The sequence below is a fragment of the Manis javanica genome, chromosome 15, assembly GCF_040802235.1.
Source record: "Manis javanica isolate MJ-LG chromosome 15, MJ_LKY, whole genome shotgun sequence".
Lineage (NCBI taxonomy): Eukaryota > Metazoa > Chordata > Mammalia > Pholidota > Manidae > Manis > Manis javanica.
Genome location: NC_133170.1, coordinates 14,173,755 through 14,199,769, shown reverse-complemented (window position 1 = coordinate 14,199,769; position 26,015 = coordinate 14,173,755). Strand labels below are relative to the sequence as shown.

Sequence of the window (26,015 nt, the reverse complement as noted above, 5' to 3'; positions counted from 1 at the left end):
TATTGGGCATATTTCTGTACAGTCTATAAAGCATTTTAGCATATACATTTTTTTCCTCTTGATTCCATAGAACTGTCAAGATTAATGATTTCCTTCCATTGCAGATGGAAAACCTGGGCGCCTTGACTTGTCCTGTGATCTCTCCACCAAGAACTGTCGTTGACCGACCTGAGGTGACACTCAAGGCTTTTTTGGAGTTCAAGGTAGACTGACCCAGGATAAAAACTAGTCTGAGAAACCCTGGTAACTTTGTAAATGAAGCACACGTGCTGATACAGCACATACCTTAGGGTATTACAGGCCTTATGTAACCTAAGCACAGCTACCACACTCATCTCATTAGCTCCTGCTCCTCCCCTGCTCCCTGGGCTCCGCTAGGGCCTCCCTTCTACAACACATCAAGCACCCCCTTTGGCAGCATCTTTGCATGTCCTGAGTCCCTCTGACTTGCCCCCTCACTCCCTGTTTGTTCGCATGCCAGCCCCTTGGAGGCTTTCCTTGCCTGCACTCTCTGAAATAGCACCCACTGTCCCTCTCCCATCAATCTTACTTCTCTTTATAGCAGCTATCCCTCCTTAATCTCCATTTACTTATTGTCTGCAGGTCCCACAATGTATCAAGGAACAGTTGTTCCCTGCTGTAATGAACTTGGCACAGAAGAGGACCAATGGCCAAATACAACATCCCAGATTTGAGAGAGGTAGGACAACTGAGTAAAGATTTGGGGATGTAGAAGGCTTCCTCTCAACTAAAAAAGAATCAATTTGCCCCTAAACAGTGTGTAAATAGATGTCACATATGGAAGCTAACAACTTTTAGGTTTATGGAAGTGACTCTGTATAGAAAGGCTTTATTAAGATATCATTTACAATTATTTGGACTTTACTGCTGAGGTTGCTGAGGTGCATCTACACACAAGACTAGAGTGCATTTTCCAACATTCAACCTCCAAACGCAGTTCCAGCTCAGTCTTCAGTTATAGACTGCTTTAGGCCAGGTCAGCTTGGATTAAGTCCATATTTTTAAAATCCTGGCATTGATTTGTTTCATGCCTGAGGCCAGTGGTGATTGGAACATACTCCATGCTTCATAAGCAAAATCCAAAGTAGTAAAAGATTCCAGTTCCAAGACAGAAAAGTATTCAGGAGGCTAACAAGTGCATCTGTTTTTGCCTTATTCAGAAACACATATTGAAAAAAAAAAAACAAGAAAACACCCTGCTCGAACTCTGGCCACTTTGAAAGTATTTCATTTAGTTCAATTCTGCTTGTGATGAGGGCTGGTCACTGTGCTTCCCTAAAGGGAATCTTTGACGTTCTGAATCTGGGCCTGGATTGCCTGGCAGTTGACAAAATGCCATATCTGTACCTGGACATCACCTACCCTCTTGCCCACTTCACCACACCTTGGGGAACCCCGTCACTCTCATGATGGGGTGGGGGGCCCTCTGATTTCGTAGCCTTCATCTAAACAGTCTGTAGTCCCTAGGACTTTCCCATTTAGCCAGGGGTATCAGTTGACACCCATAGGCCCCTGTGCCTACTCCCTTTCTCCTGCCTGCTATTTCCATGCCTCCCATTGGTCCAAATTGTAGGCTCAACATAGCTCAAATCATGGACTTCCAAACATAGGAGACTTATTAAAGTTCTGAAATAGAGGGCTGCTCCAGTTTTCAGCTATGTTCTTATATTGTATTTCCACTAATGGTAAGTTCCTTTGTCTCCACTACTAAATATTAAAGAAAAAAGAAAGAAAAACAACTCTTTGTTGACCCTACTCTCTCCCTCTACTGTCTTAGCCCTCTTCTTTTGTTATAACCAGTTTTCCATAAATATCTCTATAGAATTTCAATGGTTATTCATGAATTTCTATGAACAAACATTGTGCTAACTCTCTAAATATATAGCCTCCTTTAATGATCTTGAAGCAGGCAGGGACTGAACAAGAGGGACCCCATTTTGGAATGAGCCTCCGTCTTGGGACCTGCAACTAACTTGAAAACATATTCTTAGAATAGCACTTGATTAAGCAAAAGTTTTAGGTTAACTTGACCTGTGACAATTTACCATTAACATTCTTTTTTTTCTGAAAGCCTCTGTTCTACAGCATCAAGAGGCACCTGTTGGCTAACAGACTGTGAGATTGTAAACTGATGTCTGTTAAGTGTCAAAGTAATGCCTTACCCTGAGACATATTGGTATGAAAATGTCAAGGAAGATCAATCGTTGTCTCTGAAACACTGGACCTTAAAAACCCTGCACCATCTCCTCTCCAGGGGACCTAACTTCTCCTGTCTCTCCTCCCTTATATAAAAGCTGTCTTTTATAAACCACACCTGCTCTCTTTCTTTCAAGGTCAGTGTTCATTTCTATGGCATTGAAACTCAAGAACCTGGTCTTCACAGGTCTGGTAACGCTCTGAGCATTCTAGATGTGTATAAGATTACCCCTGTGTTACAGATGAAGAGGACATGGAGGCTTAAAGATGTTAACTTATTTCCGCTAAAGTCACAGAGTGTTCTTAGCCAACTCGGGGTTCAAATCCACACTAACCAAGGAGTTACTGTGTCCTGTGATGACCAAGATGTGCTGTCTGCCAGAGCTCAACATGTGTTCATTCTACTCTACACTCTAATTTCCAGATGACAAAGTCTCCAACTCAATATGCTTTTAGTCATTTTTTTAAATCTTGGTTTAGCATTCAATGCCTTTAACTCTTTTTACCTTATGGCATCAGCTCTCCTGGCCTATGGGACTGCATTCTTTCTTAGATTCCTTCCTGCTTCTCTGACTGTTGCCTCTCAGGCTTTTCCTTCACTGCCATCTCTTCCCAGTTTCCATGGTGTTTGTATTCATACGTATATCCTTCCCCAAGTAATTTCTTCTATATTAAAAGATGTTTTTGCATGACTCTTAAAAGTGACATCTCCAATCTTGAGCTGTCTTATTAGACACATTTCTACTTTAACCATAGATATTTCAAACTTAATTTATCTGTAAAAAAAGTAACTACTTCATTGCTCTGTGTATTTGTGGCTTTGTGAGTATGGGAAGAACTCTAAGGAGAAGACTTCATCCTTGTAATCATATGGGATCATTGCTTAAGGATAAGGCAGGTCTTCATGTCATTCACCTGGTAGAGAAGGGTTCCTTAGACAGAAAATTTGACTAAGAGAGTGGGATGTAGGTCAGCAAGAGAGAAGGCTCAGGCCCGATCTGAGTCTAGTCATTAAATAATTGATATTGTAGATTTTTACCTGTTTTAAGTTTTAATAATGGAGCACAACCATGGAGAGGAAGACCAGTAGCTAGAAGAGGATAAAATCCTTAAAAGCAGGGGTTAGAGAACTTTCTGTGAAAAAGGGTCACGTAGTACACCTTATAAGGTAGGCCATATGATCTCTGTCACCACCACTTAACTCTGACATTGCAGTGTGAAAGCAGCCGGGGACAATACGTAAATTAATGTGGCTGTGTTCCAATAAACTTTTATTTTCAAAAACCAACAAGGGGCTAGATTTGGCCCACAATATATAGTTTGCTGTCCACTGCATTGATCCAGAGGAACAGAAAGCAAAGATCAGTAAGTTATTACACAAAACCCCTCCCAGCACCTGCTTTTCCTGATCTCCTAGCATTTAATTCAAACATTTTTGTTACTCTTCAATTTTGTTAAGAGAAATTTAGGATTGATAGTGTGTCTAGGCATGAGCAAGAATATTACTGGGGGAGCAGCACACCCCCAGGGATACTCATTTTATCAATAAGTAGTGTGTGAGCTTCTTGAGGACAAGAACATAACTTATTTGTTGGTATAGATGCCTGGCAGTGAGCATGCTGTTTAGCATGTGAATGCTGCCCTATAAATACACCTCAGATGAATCAGTTGAGTGTGGGAGGAGGGAGAGAAATAGAGATAAGGTGGGGGGAGAGACTTATTCCTTTTTTTATAAGGCTACCACTCACTGAATCAGGACCCCACCCTTAAGATCTCATTTAACTTCAGTTCCTTCCCAAGAATTCTATCTCCAAATACAGTTACATTGAGGGTTAGGGCTTCAACTTGTGAATTTGGTGGGGGCAGAGGGGGTCACAATTCACTTATAGCACCTGGAGAGGCTGACCAGACACACTGATTACAATAATAATTAAAAATAATAGCCAATACAATGTGCAAGAATTGTTTTTTTTTAATTGAGATGTTTACAAACTATAAAATTCATTATTTTAAGGTGTACAATTCAGTAGCTTTTTTTATATTCACAGAATTATGCTCTCTCCAAACCCCCCCCCAAGAAAACCCAGTACCCCATAGCAGTCAGTCACTCCTTACTCTTTCCCCCACCAGATTCCCTGTCAACCGCTAATCTACTTCCTATCTGTATGAATTTGCCTGGACCTTTCATAGAAATGCAATTTTAAAATAAGTGAGATCTGTGGCTCCAATCATTTTAAATAACCCAAATATTCACTTAATCTTATTTAGCCAGGTATTATTCTTATTTCACAGATGAGAAAAACTGAGACATGCTTTAGTAATTTGACCAAGTCACGGAGTTCCTAACTGGAAGAACTGAAATTTAAACCCAGGCAGACTGTAGTCACTCTGTGTTCTGAACTACTACACTAATTTTTCCTTCATCCACAGAGATTCATCAGACCTTATCTCCAGGGTCATCAAAGATGGGCGGAATAGCAACCAGAGCCTGTGGGAAAATAGAATATCTGTGGCTGACTGACTGATATCATTGTGATTGAGTTGACACACCCCGTATGTAACAGGATCTCAACCTGAGGTGATAGTAGATAAAGCAGATTCAATTTTTTAGAAGAGAATGGGCTAACTGAAACGATGGTCAACAACTCAGATCATTTCTAGAGTGGGGCATCATAAAGAGAAGAAACTAAGATTATTTTCAAGATATCAAGTGTATTAGTCCTTTAAGAAGGAAATAACAAATGGCATGAAATGTACATGAGACCATTGGTCAGTTATGTTCCCATGGTTAGATATCCATGATGCACACCCTCATAGGCACCAAGATCATAGTAATTTACTACAATAATATAAGTGGAAAGAGTTTAAAGTAGCTATAACAGTAGAAATGCCAGCTCACTGGATGTGTAGGCAACTGGAACCCAACCTATGAACCTTAAATCCTGGATATGGTACAGCGACACTTAACCACAAAACTCTAGCCACAGGAGACTTTGGGTATACAATATTCGAGGACCCTTAACTGAACACTTCACTACTGACAGTCTCTGAAAGAGGTCAGTATGTGGAGACCAGCAGAGGAAGAGAGGAGAGATGTAGAAGGCAGTGCCACCTCTGTTATTTTCCTGTTGCTGGGAAAGTATCACAAATTTGATGGCTCAACGCAACACAGATTAATTTTCTTACACCTCTGGAAATCACAAATTAAAAACCAGTTTCACTGCATAAAGTTCAAGGTGTCACGCAGAGCTGGTTCCTTGTACAGGCTCAGAGGGAAATCTTTCCTGCTCTTTTTCAGCTCCTGAAACCTCTTGCACTTCTTGGCTTCTGGCTTCTTCCTCCATGTTCAAATCATATAGCTCCAGTCTCTGCTTCTATCATCACATCACTTTCTCTTCTAACTGTAGTCAAAGCTACCACTACCTTCCTCTTAAAGGACATTTTTTATTACATTTAGGGCCCATCCTGATTACAGGATACTTTCCCTATGTTAAAGATCCTTTAACTCAATCACATTTGCAAAGTTCTTTCCACCATGTGAGTTCACATTCACAGGTTCCAGGAATCAGGACATGGATATCTTTGGAGGCCTCCTCCATCATTATTCCCCACTGCCCCTCAACCTTCATTTATATATTACATAAATTTTACCAGAGACACTCCTGAGATATCAAATCCTGAGAAGAGATACCAAACATGTATTTAATCATTCACGATTTTGTTCAGTGAGTATCTGTGTTAGACTTGGAAACAAACATCGTAACTATATATCCCTGCCCTCACGGAGCTCACATGCGACATCATCTCCTTTCCTACATCACATATGCCTTACCCCTTTCTTCTTTACCTGCTGCTGTGGATTTGCCCTTCCTGGGGCAGTCCTGCCTTCCTGACCTGAGGGCAACTAGTACCGGCTTTCAGGGAGGATGGGACAAGAACAGAATTCGTTTAAACCTGTAACACAATTCATTTATTACCATTAAAAACCCAATCGTGATGCTTTTTACTCTTTCATTATGTTTACTACACCTAACCTGAAGTTACATAGAAAACTACTGTAATGTCCTAGGCATGGGTTAAATCCCTCTGGGTAGGGATTAGTGGCTGCATGAGTATTATTACCCAAGAAAGAGCTGCTTCCTGGGGAATGAAAGCTGCTTTTGCTGCAAAGTGCTGAATGAGGACAGAAGTGTGACCTGTTTAACAGTCTCTGTCTTTACAGATAGGAGTCTGCTTCCATCTACTGGCTGGAGAATTTCACAGTCATCAGTCCTCCCCAGGTAATCTCTACTTGGATCTTTGTTATTTGTTTCTGACTTGTTGGTATAATGCCAGCTCCTGTCCATGGAGACCTTCTTTATTCCAAAACCTACCAGCTGTCTCTCTAGTCCTAGCTTTTAGAATGATTGATTAAACTAACTAGAGTGTCGTGTTATGAAAATTGTCAGACAGTTAGAGAAAACATCTGAAGCTGTGAAGAAGTCTATGGGAAACAAAAGACACTTAGAAGCCTGAGGACAGTGGGCAAGGCGACCCAGGGAGGTAAGAGCATAGCTGGAGTTCCAGAGGCACTTGAATAGCAGTAGTTGAGGAGAGAGAATTCTGTTGTTCCAGAAACAATCTTGGGGATTGTGACTGGTCTTTGTTATGTCACATGAGAGCCAACGACTTGAGAATGCTCTGTAGAGAGCTGTAATTTCCAGGAGAAAAGATACTTATTTTGTGGTCTGTTATGTGAAGTATATATCAGAAAACAGAGCTAATCAGGACCTCTGTTGCAGAAAAACAAATGTTTTACTGGTGCTATTCAAAAGAACACACACTTTTGCCATTTGAGTATGAAAAAATATTATTCTGAGTTTGAGCCCAAGAGAACTAGGAAGAGCTGAGGGGAAAGAATATCTAGAATATGAAATATATTAGAGGACTCTGCCATAGGTCCAATGGAATTAGCGTGTATGTGGTTATAACCAAATAAATGCAAAGTGAAACAAGACTCCATTTTGCAGCTAACTGTCCAACATTGAAAAAAGATGCAGCTGATGATACAAACTAAGGTACAACATAAAGGGAGGTAGAATCTTTCTAGAAAGCAATTTGAAAAGTGAGCTTTGAAAAGCTTACACTATTTGAATCAATAATTTTGATTCTAGGATAGTATAGTATAGAAATAATCATAGATGCATTCACATATTTGCATAAAAGGGTATCTATTATGGTACTGTTTATCACAAGCAAAGGTTTATTATAATAACCAGCACATATTGAGTGATTATTATGTTTCTGACTGTGCTTGATGCTTGAGCCTGAGACATAGCAAGAAATGAAGGGGAGAGAAAAGAGAGAGAAAAGCGAAATAACGTAAGAAAGTAGACATGTAGAGCATTGCGTATCCCCTCTGTTTCTGAGTAGCCTAATGATTTGGTATTTCAGGCCTTGAAAAAAATTAGATTAAAGGTAAAAGACTTAGGAATGGTTTAAATGAGATTTTTGGGAAAAGGCACATTCTTCTACTGCTCCACCTCAACCATGGTGCAAATTGATATCCTGAAACGGTGCTGTCCAATTAGGTAGCCACTTAGCTACATGTGGCTACTTAAATTTAAATACATAAAATATTCAGTTCCTTTATTACACGAGCCATACTTGAAGTGCTCAATAGCCACATGTAGCTAGTTACTACTACAGTTGAAAGTGCACTTATAGAATATTTTCATCATCACAGAGAGTGTTTCTACATAGCACTGTCCTGAAGATTCAACCCAGACCAACATTAGTAGCATTTCTATATCTTGTTGAACAGTGGGAAATATGTACTCCTCCATTCCACTTCAGCCATCAAATCCTATAGCCATTTTCTGGTATTTACCATCATCTGGAATTGCTCTGAAATTATAAATTAAGATTTTTACTTTTTTTCTTCATCTCATTCCCTTGATTACTCCCAGTACACCCATCCTCCAAACTCATTCTGTTGATGTCCATTTTCTCCCTATCCATTAATACATTCATGTTCAATGGAAGTGTAGTGAATTATAATGATCATATAGGTATTCTGTTAGATAATATTTATTACCTTCAGGAGGTTCTACTCAGTCTTCTCAATGTTTTGATCATGAATGAATCAAGAATTTTATCAAATGTCTTTTTTGCATCTTTTGAGATGATAATATGTTTAGGATTTTTTCTCTTTATTCCACTGATGAGTAAAGTACCTTGATTGGCTTGAATGTTAAGTGATCTATTAGTGATTGTAAAAAATCTCCAAAGGCTAGAAATAGAAAGGAACCTCTTCAACCTATATCAATAAAAAGCTACAACGAACATTCTTAATTGGGAAATACTGAAAACTTTCTCCCTTAATATTGGGAACAAGGCAAGGATGTCTACCCCCATCACTTCTATTTTGTGATATGATAGTCCAGAAAGGACACTGGAGGTCCTTGACTATGCAATAAGGCAGGAAAAAAAAAACATCCTAACATGAAAGGAAGAAGTGCAACTGTCTTTATTTGCACACAACATGGTAATCTACATTTAAAAAATCCTAAAAGAAGTATTTTTAAAAATCCACTAGAACCATTAAGTAAGTTTAGCGATGTTGCAGGATACAAGTTCAATATACATACAGTAAGTTTTAATTCTCTATACTAGCATTAAACAATCAGTAACTGAAATTAAAACAATAAAATTTATAATAGTATAAAAACATGAGATGCATAACAAATTTGACAAAATATGTGAAAGACCTGTACACTGAAAATGACAGAATGCCAAAATTAAAGAGACTTTAACAAAGGGAAAATATAACATTTTCATGGATTGTATGACTCAATATTTCTAGGATTCCAATTACACTCAAACTGACCTGTAGAATCACTGCAAACCCTTCCTAAATTCCAGCAGAGGTATTTTTTTTTTCAGAAATTGACAAACAGATTCAAAAATTTATGTTGAAGTTGCAAGGACCTAGAATAGCACAACATTCTTGGAAAAGAAGAACAAAGTCAGAAGACTTACACTATCTGATTCGAAGACTTATTATGAAGCTGTAGTAATAAAGATAAAGATACCATGGTACTGATAGATAGATAGACATATTGATCACTGGAACAGAACAAAGAGTCTGAAAATAGACCCACCTATTTATGTTTAGTTGATATTTTATGAAGATTCCAAGTCAAGTTAATAGGGAAAGAATAATCTCTTCAACAAATGATGCTAAATAAATTTAACAAGTCATAATAGCAGTAGGCAAAATAATGAACATTTACCCTTGTCTCACACCTTAGGCCAAAAGTAATTCAAAGTGGAATATAAACTTGAAAGTAATGTCTAAAAATATATAACCTCTAGAACAAAATGAGACACTTTTATTTACCTTGATTTTGGCAAAGATTTCTCACATAGAATACAAAAAAACACAAACTGTAAAGAAAAATATAGTAAGTTAGACTTCATCAAAATTTTAAACTTTTGGCTTAAAACTGCAAACATATCCAACAAAGCTCTTATTTGAAGACATCTTTAAAACACCTACAACTCAGTAAGAAGACAAACATCTGTAAATACTGGGCAGAATAATTGAGCAGATAATTCACAGAGAGACAGACAGAGTCTCTGAAAGAGACAGAGATGGATAGCAGGTAAGTACGTGATGTGCAGCATCACTAGATATTAGGGAAATGCAAATGGAGAGTCACAATTAAATACTACTGCATATCTACTAGAAGAACTAAAAGTAAAAAGACTATTCATATCAACTGTTGGTGAGGAGTGGAACACCTCTTATACACCACTGTTCAGAATGTAAAGTGATACAACTATGTTAGAAAACTGTAGCAATTTATATCATGATATAACCTGTTTTGACATGATAATGCTGGTTGCTGCATTGAAATTCACATGAGGGAGTGGGGTATACACGTAAGGAGAGAAACTGAGATGCAATTTGGAAGGTGTTGCACTAATTCAAGACTAGAGTAATATCCATCAAGGTGGTAAAAAGTAGTTGGATTTTGGATGTATTTTGAAATTACAGCCTGATATGTGTAAGAGAAGTGGCAAGAATGGTTCCAATATTGTGTGTGTGTGTGTGTGTGTGTGTGTGTGTGTGTGTGTGTGTGTACCTAGAAGGATAGAATTACAGCTTACTGAGATGGGAAGCATTATAGGAGGAAAAGTTTGGGAAGGGAAGATGAGAATAGTTTGGAAAATGTTAAGTATGAGATGCCTACTACCTATCTAAAGGGAGATGGTAAGCAGGCAATGGAAAAATCTAGAGCTCACAAGTAAAGTCCTGGCTAGAGATAAAAATTTGGGGATTATCAATATATAGATGATATTAGAAATATGAGAATAGATAAGACCCAAAACAATGATTGGATCCTGCGATTGTCATGGAATAAGTGGGAGTGATGCCTAAAATTTTCATGAAGTAAGTGCCATTCAGTAAGTTGAATTCTGAGACACTCCCATCAGGAGGCCAAAGATATATAAAGGATTTAGCAAATGCGGGGGAAATGCAATAGTCAGTGAGTTAAGAGGAAAACCACAGAGATAGTGTTTTAGAAAGTATTTCCAGGAGGAGAGAATAGTCACCTCTGAAAAATGCTAGTAGTTCAAATCAGATGAAGACCCTTACATGTAGCATTTAGGTAATTTATGACTCAGGCAAGAGTAGTGTGAATGGAGAGTTTGGGGCAAAAACTTGATTGAAGTGTAACTCAAGGGAGAATGTGAGGAGAGGAATGGGAAACAATAATTATAGATAAGCCTGATGAGATTATTTTTCTGTAAAAATAGCACAGAAATAGGGACATCCCTGGAAAAAGAATGGAACCAAAAGAGGGATTTTTGAGATGGGAAAGTGACCACACGTTTATACACTGATGGGAACATTTCTTTAGATAGGGAAAATTGATATCCTTGGGAACAGAAGGAGAGGAGAATCTGGTACACAAGTGAAGGTTGACCTTAGCTAGAACAAAAATAGTTTATAAAGGCAGAATATATGGTACTAATGCTATAGGTAGCTAGATTTGGTAGAAGGAGCTTTTGAAAGTTTTAATCTTCATTTTTGTTAGTAAAATAGTCAGCAGCTGAAGGTGGGGACAGGTTAGCATTTTGAGGGAAAAGATAAAGGTAAAAATAATTACTCAGACAAGAAAACGTGGATTAGGAAAACGCAGAATGATACCTAAGGCAAAATGAAAGGCTCATTGAACTTCATGATCATAAATTTAAAGTCGAACACATTCAGCAGCATGGATTAATGGACAGAGTGGTCTGAGACTTCAAGCAAGGTTAATTTTAGTGTCATTTAATACAAGCCTGCAGTTTTGTCCAGCAATTAAAATGATGCAAAGATCACAGATGACTTGAAGATATATGGAAGAAAGTGATTAACATGACCATTCAATTCAACATGGATATGCAGGGAAATGAGGACATCCATGAAATCTCCGGTAGAATCGATCAATGGGTTTTAGATCTGGGCCAGGGGAAGCATCTGGGGCACTTCAGAGTGTGCGCTGCAGAGATAGACAGTAGTGACTCAGTCCTTGAAACTGATATTATGAAGAGGTTATAGTCTTTGGTGTGATGAGGTCTAGGGTATATCCCTTGGAGTGGGGAGAAACAAGATCGTTGGAGGAAAGAAGGCTAAAAAACCAAAAAGCCAGAGAATTAGAAGGAGTCTCTTCGTGGTCATTGAAACCACCAATGATTAGGACAGTGGTAATATTTTAAGAGACTGACTTTGAACCAAGAGCTAAAACTGTCATGGAATAAGGCCGAGTGACTCAAGGATGGGAGATGATTCCAGCAAGAAGGGTAAGTGACGGAGTCTTTGGAGATGAGATTCAAAACTATGCATTCTGAGGGAAGAGGGAGTAGAAATGGAAAAGAAGTACCAAAGTAAGGCAAACTGACACACCAGTCCATCTGGTGTGGAGCAATATGGAACATATATTATGGTGCAGCTCCATGGGTCACAGAATGGTAGTGTCTTCAGGGAAGGGCCAGATTCAGGTTAGAGCAAGAAGGTGAAGGAGAAAAGAAATCAGGGCAATTTCAGGTTATAGGGAATTCTTCTTGGGGTTACCATGAGGACCAAAGAGCTCAGGAGAAGAATCTCAATTCAGGTCTGGGAGAAGGATAAGAGATGAGAGGCACAAACAGGGATGCGCAGAGCCATATGGGGATCAGACAGGAGGCGATGAAAGAAATCCCTACCTTCTTGTGGTGCTGACAAATATGAGAGCTGATGGCCATAGGAGATTGATTATGGTGATGCCAGGGCTCTCATGTTGGTGGTAAAGAGATGTGGGGTTCTCTCCTGAGCACATGGCCTGCTGGAGCCGCCTCTTGCCCCCTGCCAAGGAAGGAGTGGCAGGCAGGCAGCAGCAGGTTTGCTTTGAGACAGAAGGCTCCCTCTTATAATATGCCTGTGGCTCCCACCTGAGAACTCTGGGAATAAAGGCTGTTGGAAAAGATTTCTGGACACATGTCTTAAGAGATTTTCCTTTTACTCATTTGATATGAATTAATTGCTTCAAATGTCTATAATACCCAAATGTCATACAATGAATGTATCTTATTCAGTATTAGGTATTAATCTATAATGTTAGGTACTATATAATATATAGCACTTTACATACATGATTTAATCCTTACCCCAAGTATTGTCTTTGTACTTTACAAATGAGGATATTGTTGCTCAGGAAGTTTAAATAACCTGCTTAATCTCGTGCTAGTAAATAGCAGAGACAAATTGGCATCAAAGGTTATCAGATTTCAAGGACTATGATATGTTATATGAACTTTGATGATTATCTCTGAAATAAGTATCAAGATTATTTTTGGCAAATTTTGCAATTCTATGGACCCATTAATGTTAGCATAATATTGATCTGAAAAGAACTGTTCTTGCTTCTGACCACTTTCATTTTTCAACAAACTACACAAGAAGAATGATCTGATTAGTACTTACCAGTCTTTTGGAAAGAAGGGAATGGAAAATAGTCTTTGATCTCTGGAAAGACACCAGAATTTCACCAGTTTCAGTGATTACAAAAATTTAGTCAATTTTTACTGTTTCACCTTCATTCCTTCTACATAGTTGTCTCAAAATAAGGTGATGTGCCTTGGATAGAATATAAACTTGAAGAGAAAATCATTGCCTTGGGAATATCCGAATTGTATTCCCACTCTGAATGATAGAGAAGTTCACAAAAAACAATTGAAAGTGTCCTCTAGGTCTGCCACAGTGGTTTCAAAATCTAGAGTTACACAGTAATTAACTAAAGTGCTTATTTTTTAATATAAAAAGACATAATCTTGGTCAACTCAACCAGAATCTTTTGGCTGTAGGAGATGGCCTGGACTGCTATATTCTGACTCAGCCGATGACTACTTGGGATCCCAGTCCCTAATCTTCCTGGCTCTGGGTCTACATTTCTCAGTTTCCCCTAATTGGGAAATAAGGGTTTCCCAGCCCTTCTCCATCTCCACACCCTCTGGTTCTTCCCATGATTTCAATACTTCCAAGAATAATCAGGATAAAACTAATCTATCAACTGGCATATAGACCTGAGTATATTGTTGCAGCTGAATCAGCAACTGTCCTTGCAGAAATACTAAGGAGTAATAATGTTTTCATATATGCATCCTTACATTGATATATGTATATATACAAACACATATTTTTGCATTGTATGATAGCTGAGTTCTCTATACAATATGCAGCATATGTAATATTTAATGTATAATTCATACTATTACATATGAGTTCTCTATATAATAGCTACATATATATGTATTTATATTTATATTTGTTCATGTGAAAGGAGATGGATTTGAATCTTATTTACATTAGTATACCTCCAGAACAGAGCCCAGAGGTTGAGGTATAGAGGTATAGTAGGAAGTCAAAAATGTTTGAATGAATAAATGAATGAATGAAATGTCATCCCTCTTCAAGAAAACTTTCATTTGGTTCAAGCTCTCCCCTTCTCTAAAAACCAAATCAACAAAAGGAAACTATGTAACTTTTCTTTCTTCAAACTTTGAGTAAGGAATCTATCATACAGAATAGTCTTTTTGTCAGATTTTAAAATTGTCAGGTAAAATTCATTCATTATCTTGTAATGAATTGGACTCTTCTATATGGAACATCTAGAGCTCATTCACATCATATTAGAACTGCACCCAAGGATCCAGCAAAAATAATGTATTTTATCTTTTGAATGCAAAAGTAACCTGTAAACACATATAAAAAATTGCCTTGAATTCTTTTCTATTCCGAAAAGTTTTAGGTACCTTGGATAATCTGTTGTATTTGTACTTTTAAAGAAAAAAAATCTTACACAACTTAATTAAGCAAACAAATGTAAGGTATTCTCAGAAATAAAGTAGTTGAGCTTTCACATAAAAATAATGTATAACTGAGATCTTATTAATATAATGTAGCGTAGCTCATGACAGTTTTTTCTTTTTTTGTAACGCACGTGATTTGAGCTTTGGTTTCAAAGAGGCATCCACTTCAAAGAGGGCTGTCTAGAATCAGCCTTGTGACTAGGTAAAGAGCCAGGCCACCTCTGCCCTACTGAGACTACTAAGTTTGAGCAATTTTGGTTGATTTCAATAACTGTTTGGGCCACTTTTTTTTTTAACTCTTCCAGAGCTTTAAATACCGAATTTTATGCATCCTTGTAAATTTGGTTGTAAATCTGCCAATAAAGAGAGAGCCAGTGACATCCTAGACTCGACCCTTGACCCCAGTAAAAGCAAAACCTCAGACCCCTGCCCTCTTTCTCACTCTCTACCTGTGACCTCACTGTGTGGCCCCAAGATTGCTGTGTAATTTCCAGGTCCTGTAAGAATGAAACCTTTATTTTTTCAAAGTTCTCTGATGGTTATTGCTGAAGGGTTACTTGCGATCATTGTAACTACAGGGGCCAACCATGACATTGGCCATTGATAGATTAAGACCGGCACAAAATGTAGAACCTTTAATATACTAGAGTGTGGTACAGGCTGTTGGACTAGCTAGTTAATTTTCTCCCATTACCTAGGACAATGACCTAATAAGATGGTTAATCATCATTGGACTGATAAGAGAAAGCTAACTTAAAGAGAGACTTGAACAACAAATGAAGGGATGGCCTTGTTGCTGTTACCATAGGATTCTAAGTCCAGGTAAGAACCTTTGAGATTCTCTAACTTCAATGTTTCTTCTATGTGAGATACTTCCACAAATTTCAAGAAAAAAAATACATTGATGGACATGATCTGTATTACACATTTTATGCTTTTTGTTTTCTACACACTTAGGTTCTAAGCCCTTAGAAGGTATCAAGTATCCCTTCTGGAACTAGATGAGTCTCAGATTTGTATACTCTGAAAAATCAGACCTTTCTAACTTAGTAGTAAAGTTTAAAATCCTGTTCTTAAATCCTGTTACTTTCTAGACAAGTGAAACTTCAAGTCTGAAAAAAATGAACTTCTGGTTATCTTCTCAAACTTTGCTACAAAGCAATTATTTCACTAACTACATAGAATTATTAGACTTACTTCCTTTGATTCCATCTTAACTGAATAATGTGAGGTTGTTATGGAAAGTACTAGAAAGCCTGGACTGGATCGCTGATGGAAGAACCAAGCGGCACTCGGAGTCTTGGAGTGTTGAGGTTCATTTTACACCAGCGGGCCCAGAGGGGAGTGATCTCCCAAGGTCTGAGTCCTGAGCACAAGCAAGGGGGACAATTTATATTATTTTGATATGTGGCATTTCGGCATGTGCAGGGCAAAAGAGAAGCCCAGAGGAGCGGGGGTGGGTAGCTGGGAGGGCTTTGCCAACCAGAGGGAAAAAGCAGTTTGCCGACCTTGACGGCTGTGTTGAATATTTTCCTCATCAAGGTTAAGAGTTAGTTGGCAGACATCAAGAAATGGAACGTGACTGAAAGTCACTTACTGAACTCTACTTTCCTTGTTTCAATTCAACTTTGACTCAGGTAAAAGAATGAGGTTTTCTAGATAATTTTAGATGTGATCGAATAAGAGGAGAAAAAAATCTGCTCAGCACAGTTCCTGGCACAAACTAAAGACTCAGAGGCCATGAATGGATATCAATCAGTGGATTGGCTGGTTGATTGCTGTTAACTTTGCAGCTTTCTTATTTATGAATTGTATTCTGTTAATGTGAAACAAATTACTCTTTTTCTCCCTGAATAGGTGATCATTTCAAACCAACCAAACATCAACAGTTGAAAACATCCACATATCTGTAGTTCAGTGATGGACCCAAATCAACATTTCAATAAGTCAGAAGAGGAACAACCTTCAAGGAAAAGGAGAAAAAGATGCTGTGATGGATTCAAGGTAGAATGAGTTTCCTATTTCCAAACTAAAATAAACAAAGAAGGACTTTTTTCTTTAAAGAAAAGGCAACCAGTTTTTAAAAAGAACATTATACTTCAAATTAGCACACATTAAAATATTATTATTATGATCCATATCTTGTTGTAAGTCTTTGTACCTAAAAAAGGTATTTCTTTGGTGACATTTCTGATGGATAACAGTTTATTCATGTTGAAAATTTAGAAAACCTTCACTATATTCTCTTTGGTCCTTGATGGACCAAAAAATATTCATAAATGTGATTAAAATAAAAGAGGTCTTTTGTATAATTCATATAATTCATAATAGGTAAAAAGATATTTTGGAAATGACCTATAAAAAATATGAATCAGTCTTATGAATTATTTGACCTATTTAATTTTTTTATTAGAACAGAATTTTTAATTCTAATAACATAAATAATACAGTCTGATGGAGAAGAGATCTAAAACAACCATCAATACACTTGGACAAAAGACCTAGTTGCAGACTTAGGAAAGCCATTTAATTTTTCTGTATGCAGGTAAAATTTTGTCTCTTCTTTTATTGCAAAACTGTGAGACACTAAATGATGTAGACTTTATGAGGATTTTCACAGACAGGTGTTGGATTCTCCCCTGAGGAAGGCACCGCCCCAAATCACTCACCAAAGACGTTTCTTGATGCAACAAGCAAGAGGAATTTATTCGGAAGCCAACTAGTTGGGGTCCAAGTCAGCCCGTCGCAGCGGGTCTCAACGAGGACCCAGAGCACACAAAGCCAGAAGGTTTTATAGCATTTTCAAAAGGGGTAAAATTTTCCATAATTACAATACAGGGTTTTTTCTATAGGCTCATAAATCTTTTGCTGGCGCCACATCCTGGGGTCTGGTTAGATGAGATCACCTTCGGAATGTCTAGGGTGGTTCTAGCAAGATAAGCTAGGCATGTATGATTAACTGATTTACGGTTGGCTAACTAAAGGTCACTACAACTGACACAGGCTAACTAACTTGTTTTTCAAGATTCTAATGATTTTCCTTCTTCTGGGTTAGGGGGTGGTATTTAGGCCTTAAGATGGCTGTACTTATGCTAACTTTTGATTCTTCAGATCCTACATTTCCCCACTTCTCTTTTTGGGGCATTCCAATCATGGAATGTTTGTATCTTCTTGTGAGGTGAGTGAGTGGTATTGTTGCTTCAACATTAGTACATGAACAGCACTCACTCTTTCTCTAACAAAAGTTATCAACCGGTTTAATATGCAGGGTCTCAAAGTTAGGAGCAACACAAGGATGAGTAGGGGCTCAGCCAGAGTGGATATCAGGGTTGTAAACCACGGGGACTTAGTGAACCAAGATTCAAACAGTCCTTGGCCTGCTTCTCGCTCTCTCTTCCTCTGATCTAGCCTTTCTCTAAGTTTTGACATTGATTCTCTTACTATCCCGGAATGATCTGCATAAAAGCAGCATTCTTCTCTTAAAGCTGCACACAGTCTTCCTTTTTTAGGAACAGCAGATCCAGCCCTCGTCTATTCTGTAAGACTACCTCAGAGAGGGAAGTCAGAGATTCTTCAAGTTTTGTAATGGATTGCTCTATGGTTTTTAGGTCTTCATCAATAGCAGTCTTTAGTCTTTCATAATGCTGGTTCCCTTGAACAATAGCGGCTGCCCCCGTTCTCACTCCGGCTGCGACTCTTATCCCTAACAACACGGCTAAGGTCAGCGAGACCGGCTCTCTTTTATATCTATGCCTAGGTTCAAATTCAGTTACGAATGAGAGATCATCATGATACATTAACTTGGGCACCAGCTGAACTATGATACAGAAATCACGGGAGGAGTTGAAGGCAGAAGTAGAGATACATGGGGTCACTCCAGTGTTACAAGCTCACCATCTTTCGGGAGGAGGGATTAAATACTTGTTTTTACCGGGGAAGGCTATGGGTATGGTCTCATTCTTTCTTCTACAGATAGAGACTCTAGCTGCTGCTAGGGAAAAGGGGCGATGACCGCTCTGGCTGCTTCGTGCTGAGAAGGGGGCGCAGTAAAGGGTGCAGCTAGGTCTCCATCACTGGTCAGTTGAGAGGGCCTCAGAAGGCTGGCGCTTCTATTCTGGGTTTCATTTTTATTACTATTTGCAGTTTTGTGGCTTCTAGGTAAGATAAAACAAATTGTGTTATTAGGTTATGTAGCAACATCTGGAGTTGGATTTTTTATTCTGGAAGGAGGCTGCATTATTGAAACAATACTTCTCTCTAAAATCACTCTCATTTTTACTAGAAGTAACCAGGTTAAGAAAATAATTAACAGTTGGCTTGATTATTTGCACAGGTGCAGCAAGAAGAGCAATTGATTACACAGGCTCTTTTAAATATGCTTTGCTGAAACTTTTTGTAAGTAATTTCAGATTGAACTTTTAAAGGCCTCGAGGCCAGACAGCCAAGCCAGACTTGCCATCAGGCTTTGCCTGCAGTACCTGTAGATTTGGATGAATTTCTCTCTTCTTGAGGTCTCTGCACCTGCCAGGAAGTGACCTTCTTTACTCACCTGGTAAGGCTGCTGGGAACTCTGTAAGCAAGGTACCAGGCCAGTTCTTCCAAGGGGCTTTGTTGGCTTTATAAAGTCAATCTTAGTTCTTTAAAGTTGTTCACATCTGAGTCTATGCACATGTTTCTCAGGTACGACATTCCAGTCAAAGCCCTGGTAGTATAACCAGTGTTCTTAAGTAGTCTTCTCACAAGGAAAGCAGATTCTTATTGAACTCGTGCAAATAAACATACTGCCATGGAATACAAAAACAGTCACTGAAAGTTTTTAAACTCTGGAGGGATCAAGTAGAGAGAAGGATGTTTCAATTCTGCTCATAAAGATAGTCATTTACTAAACTGTTGTCAGTTTAAGAGAACAAGGTTAAAACACTTTACCAGCAACATTTGAAACAAAAAGACACAAAATCATTTTCTTTAGTTTATGTAATCTTATGTAACTAATACCTGTTCTGCTGAAATCTAGTTCTTTACCAGTTTAGGGATAATACTATAAATGACAAAAGACTTACAAATGACAATGGTTAAAGATCTGATGAGAGCTTACTGTAAAACAGTTGACATAAGGAAATTCTGATATTTCTGTAATATAAAACATTCAGTAACAAAGTTTAGCATCATTCTCTTTGACAGTGCTTTCTTGGTAAATAAATATATATATATATATATATCAGATAAATAAGCCAAATTAGTCAAATACTTTTTCTAGTGAGAAAAATTCTTCTGACATGTTCCAGGGGCCCTCTGGAAAATATCAGAGTTAACTAGAGGTAAAAGCACTTTTTTGCATTTAATTTTTTTAGAACTATCATTACACATTTATTGTCTATATACTCAGCACAGTAAACAAGATATCTTAAAAAGTGGGGCAGCAGGGGAGACTGCTGCTGTCAATTTTTAAAGACAACATACAGAAAGTCAAACTAATTTTAGGTTACTAAGCATTCTTGAGAGAATGGTAGCAGATGGTAGATTCTTCTGCTTTCATCTTCAGGAGGGGAAAAAAGCTACAATAAGAATTCATATTTAGCTGAAAGAACTGTCTAAACTCAAGGCAGAGTATAATATCACCAGGCATACAAAAGACCTGTTAGAGATACATACAAAGAATGAATATGGCTATAGTCAAATTCAACTTAAAAGTTTAAGCAGAATCTCAAATTTAAATGTCTCTTTCTTTCACACAGATATTCAGATATGACCAGAAATATGATTTGAGATGAAAGAGATCAGGCATTTTACTTCTTCATTTAGGGACTGAGAAATGATGACCTTTGGCTTACAATCAATAGCTTACAAACAGTGAAAATAATAAGAACATAACTCAGCATAAGTGTCTAAGACCAGATACAAAAAAGCAGAGAAAGTGCTTAAGTCTACAGGTCTTCTCTGAAAGCTTCAAGAATGTTTTACTCTTTAATAGTAGATATAAGCTGCTATGCAAATTCTATTAAAAGCTCTAAGATTATTTGCATTAAAAAATATGGAGAGTCCCCCATGTTTTTTTTTTTTTTTTAAACATACAGCATATAAATTAAACAAGAAGACCTGGTGGTTCTCAAAAAATCTATTACAACTTTTTTCAAAAGTGGTCACACGTTCGTCTATCTAAACTTTCACAGTGAAACCTGTTTTTCTGGGAGAAACATAATCTTGTCCAGATTCTACAGTTTAATAAATTTTGGTTTGTTAACTAAGTGCATTTAATCAGCTGAAAAAAGCTTTGTTACTATTCTGCTTAGGAATTCAATTTTTCAGGCCATGCAATCATTTTTAATAACAAAATATTTCAAAGGCAAATAAAGGTTATACAGTTAACAAACTTTAGCTTTTAGTCCCTTTAACGTTACGATTTCATGGTAACTCACTGAGACTTTAAGCATGAGAAACTGCTGTGATCTTTCAACATTAAGAGCAGACTAACAGTTAAAGAAAACTGTTTAACTGGAAACGAGATTTTAATTTTGCTGTGCACTTGATATCAAGACTCACTTGCTTTAATTTCACTAGGCACGACTATATCTGTAAGAATATAGTAATTTATTCTTCATTTGCCCCATGGTCCGAAGCACATAAGCTGGTGAGAATTATGCCTGGGCTTGCCTGCGGCTTGACTGGGTTTATCTCACTTTATTTCTAAACATCTTAACCCTCCCCCCAAAGCAACAGGCTGAGCGGATCTTCCACAACAAAAGGCACCACGCTGTTTTTTCTCTTTGTCTCTCTTTAAATAAATAGCTGTACTTTAGAACAAAGTTACTTTCTTTTATCACAAAACACATTCTTTAGCATGCAGAAGAGTTTTCATTTTTTATACTTTTTCTTATTAAAACATACATCTTTTAGCATAGAGAAATGTTTTCTTTATTACTTTAAGTGGTTTTAATTAGAACTTAAAACCATTAGAAACTTTAACTTCCAGTGAACACTGAGAAGCAGGACACTGCAAACTGTCAAACTAACATTTTCTAGACCAACAAACTCACAAACACATTCTACAATTTCTGCAACCATGAGCTTCACAGCACAATCTCCCAGCAAACACAGAGCACATCTTCTCAACTTAACAAAACTCTAAGGCTTTAAGTTACTACAAAGATTCTCAGGCTGCAGGTAGGCATACACACTGCAACACACAATTAAAAAGGTGTTCACTTGCCACACTTATTCAGCTCACCTACCTGCAACAACTACACTAGCCTACTCACAAGACCCCCACTGAACACTAGACAAAGCCAAGCTTCTAAGCATTCTATTCTTAAAAGATTTAGCAGACAACATGACTCAAATGACTCTAGGTAAACTCAGGCAGCCGACAACTACCAAGACATGGCCGCCTTAGGCAAACTCAAATTAGCATTAATGCTTAACACTTTTTTATCAGGTTTTCTGGAAGTTTTAGAACACTCAATTTTCACAAGCGCTTGTCTTTAAATCAATTTCATTAATACCATCCGGAGGTAGAAAGATATATTCATTTACACACTTAGGGGGTTGTCTGAGTCTGTCCCATTGTCAGTATAACAATTATTAGGTACATGAAAGACACAAAAAACAGAGACACACACAGATTAGACACACAGCGGCCGCTTTTTGTTTTTTCTCAGATTTTCAAACAGAAACCGAAAGGAATCAGAGGGTTGATATTCCTGGCGCCTGAAAATCAACCCTATCTCATCAGATTCACCTTGCCAGAAAAACAGACGGGAGGCTACCAGGCGTCCCTGGCCTCCCAACCTCCCCGAGGCGTCCCCCAGGGTTGCAGCCTGCGGAAAGAGGGGTTGCAGCCTGCGGTGCTCCTAGTACGTCTACCGACCGCAGTCTCGACCCCTTTACGGGATCGGGACAGCTGCCAGACAGTGGGTACCCCTTTTCAGAATTCTGACCGGTCTCACTGAAAAACAGAAGACAGAACACAGACAACTCAAGGCGCCACTAATCTTACCTCTTCCTCCAAGAGCGACTTCGGGAGTGAAGCGGGGTGAGCGCATGATCCCGGACGAGCCCCCAAATGTTGGATTCCCCTGAGGAAGGCGCCGCCCCAAATCACTCACCAAAGACGTTTCTTGATGCAACAAGCAAGAGGAATTTATTCGGAAGCCAACTAGTTGGGGTCCAAGTCAGCCCATCGCAGCGGGTCTCAACGAGGACCCAGAGCACACAAAGCCAGAAGGTTTTATAGCATTTTCAAAAGGGGTAAAATTTTCCATAATTACAATACAGGGTTTTTTCTATAGGCTCATAAATCTTTTGCTGGCGCCACATCCTGGGGTCTGGTTAGATGAGATCACCTTCGGAATGTCTAGGGTGGTTCTAGCAAGATAAGCTAGGCATGTATGATTAACTGATTTACGGTTGGCTAACTAAAGGTCACTACAATTGACACAGGCTAACTAACTTGTTTTTCAAGATTCTAATGATTTTCCTTCTTCTGGGTTAGGGGGTGGTATTTAGGCCTTAAGATGGCTGTACTTATGCTAACTTTTGATTCTTCAGATCCTACACAGGTAAACGTACTCCTTGAGCACAGCATTGAGGAAACCAAGACAAGGAAAGTGAGAAGTTTGCCGGAAGTTACTTAGCTTGTAAACTGAACACCCTTGAACCCAAGTCAAAGCCTTTAAACCCCCATAGAGAAATTTTAAAGATTTTTAAAAAGTCAATCACAACTGCCTTTTACCAATATTTTAAGTGTTTTCCTCAAAGTTGTAATTTTATCTAGCCGAATAAAGACCACAGAGTTTAGGCTCCACTGCAGTAATGTTAAATAAGTTCCTTTTATTTTAACTCTGTCCAGGGAACATTAAATGTATTTGTTTTCAGATTACTGGTAAAGTCTGTTCTGATATTTGAATAATATTTAAGCAGAATTGCAGTCTTCAGGGAAAAGGTATTGGTTGATGCAGTTGTATTGCATTCTGTTGTCTGAGGGTAATGTGGTATGCTGGATTATTTCTCCTGTTAAACATTGAGGGTTACAATAACTTCATTTGGACATAAATAGCAAGGTGACAACAAACTGTCTGAAGCCAGTTGCCAGAGTGGTCCCTAGCAGCATATTTGGAGAGAAGAGCTAGGAGTCAGCAGCCTAGCAATGTGTATAAAGTATGTTGACTGCAGCCCAATAATGAAGACCACAGAAGCCATAATAACCAACATAGCTAGCATTTATTGAGCACTTACTATTTGTCAAACACTGTTCTTGTGCTCTACTTCTATTTGTGGATTTATTCCTTATGACAATTCTGTCAGCCAGATGCTATTATCTCTCTTTTACAAATGAAAAAACTTAAATACAGAGAAGGCAAATTACTTCCTCTAGGTCCTAAACCTGGGAAGTGACAGAGCTAAGGTATGAACACAGGTGGTTAGATTCCAAATCCCATGCTCTCAGTTCTACTCAATATCTCTATACTGTGGGTTTAGTACCCTCAAAACGTTCTGGTAAGCAGGGATTTATAAGTGGACTATTCAATCATCTTCCTTATTCTATAGTTCTAAAAATTCACCTTCAGACCAAATAATATAGTATTAAGCAATCATGGGATTCTTACATTTGTTTACGTGCTCAGGCACACACATATACACATATTGCTAGTGACCTGTGTGTATGGACACAGCAATTAGAAATGTACAAAAGTGAAAAATAGATACTAGATACTTTTTAATAAGAATAGTATAGTTTTGTGGGCAGCTGCATCTGCTGGATGGAGTAAGATTATGTTCTGAGAACTTCCCCAAAGCAAAGAAAGGAGATTTTGGGACAGTGTACAAAAAGCATGATTGTACAGCTGCAGCACCAACTGGGTCACCCAGGCAACAGGAACTTGCAAACCCAAATCAGATATATTAGTAGCCCTTCCCTACTTGTCTGGAGTAGAACATGGGAGATAAGACTTTGCTTAATTCTAGAAAACTTACTGAATCTTGAGGTAACAAAGACACTTACCACTTGGAAAAGGGTTTCCTATTAATCTTCCAAGAGGCTTGAAAGAGTGTGGAGAAAAAAAATGCAGTAAGTTGAGCAGCTTAAAGAAGGTTTTATTTAAGGCAAAGGATACACTCAAAGAATGTGGAGTGCTGCCAGCCTCAGAGAGCAATTTCTTTATTTGAACTTTTTAATAGAGTCTTTAGAGTTTTCTCTAATAAGATCATGTCATCTGAAAACAGGGACAATTTTACTTCTTCAATTATAATTTGTATACCTGGCATTATTTTACTTGCCTAGGTACTCCAGTTAGGGCTTATGGTACAATGTTGAAAAGGAGAAACAAGACAAGAGTTGGCATACTTGCATTGCTCCTGATCTTAGAGGAAAACTGAAAGATTTTCAGTCTTTTGTGTTTTACCATTATATGTTAGCTTTTCATATGTAACTACCATTATATAGTTACACTTTCAATCTCAGTGTTTTACCATTATAATGTTAGCTATGAGCTTTTCAAATATATGATCTTTATTATATTGAAGTGGTTTTCTCCTATTCCTAGTTTGTTGAGTGATTTTATCATGAAAGAGTGTTGAATTTTGTCTAATGCTTTCTCTGCATCTATTGAAATTATCTTGTTTTTATCCTTCATTTTGATAAGGTGGTATATTACATTGATTGGTTTTCATATGTTGAACCAGACTTGCATTCCAGGTATAAATTCTAGTTGATCAAGGTGTATGATCCTTTAATGCATTATTGGATTCTATTTCCTATTATTTTTGTTAAGGATTTTTACATCAATATTTACCAGGGATATTGGTCTATAGTTTTCTTGTGATGTGTTTGTCTGGCTTTGATACATCATGGTAATTGGGCTCATAGTAGAGTGAAATTGGGAGTATTTCTTCCTCTTCGATATTTTGGAAAAGTTTGAGAAAGACTAAAAGTAATTCTTTAAATGTTTGGTAAAATACACCAGTGGAGCCATCTAGTATTAGCATTTTCTTTGGTGGGAGGCTTTGTTTACTACTTCAATCTCTGTCCTAGTTTTAGGTCTATTAAGACTTTTCGGTTTCTTCACGATTTAGTCTTGGTAAAGTCTATGTTTCTAGTAATTTATCCTTTTATTTTTTAGTTATCCAGTTTGTTCGAATAGCAGTCCTAAAGCACCCTTGTGTTTCTGTGGCATCAATTAGAATGTCTCTTCTTTCATTTCTTATTGTATTTGAATATACTCTCTTTCTTTTAGTCTAACTAAGGTTTTATCAATTTTTGTCTTTTCAAAGACCAACTTTTGGTTTTATTGATTTTTCTTATTATTTATCTATTTTCTATTTCATTTACTTCTACTCTAATCTTTATTTCTTGCCTTCTGCTGAATTTGTTTCTTTTTGTAGCTTATTGGTATATAAAGTTAGTTGACTTATTTTAGACCTTTATT

The 26,015-nt window shown here is 37.8% G+C and overlaps 1 protein-coding gene across 1 annotated transcript in view; it reads left to right on the top strand.

Moving 5' to 3' along the window:
- Window positions 1-15,272: 15,272 nt before the first annotated feature.
- LOC108398364 (solute carrier organic anion transporter family member 1B3-like) overlaps window positions 15,273-26,015 on the top strand; it is a 67,509-nt gene continuing 56,766 nt past the window's right edge. The window contains exons 1-2 of the mRNA XM_037020341.2: window positions 15,273-15,417; window positions 16,453-16,599. Of these exons, the coding sequence (XP_036876236.1) occupies window positions 16,516-16,599 (84 nt within the window). The 5' untranslated portion in view covers window positions 15,273-15,417; window positions 16,453-16,515. The remainder of the gene's footprint in view (window positions 15,418-16,452; window positions 16,600-26,015) is intronic.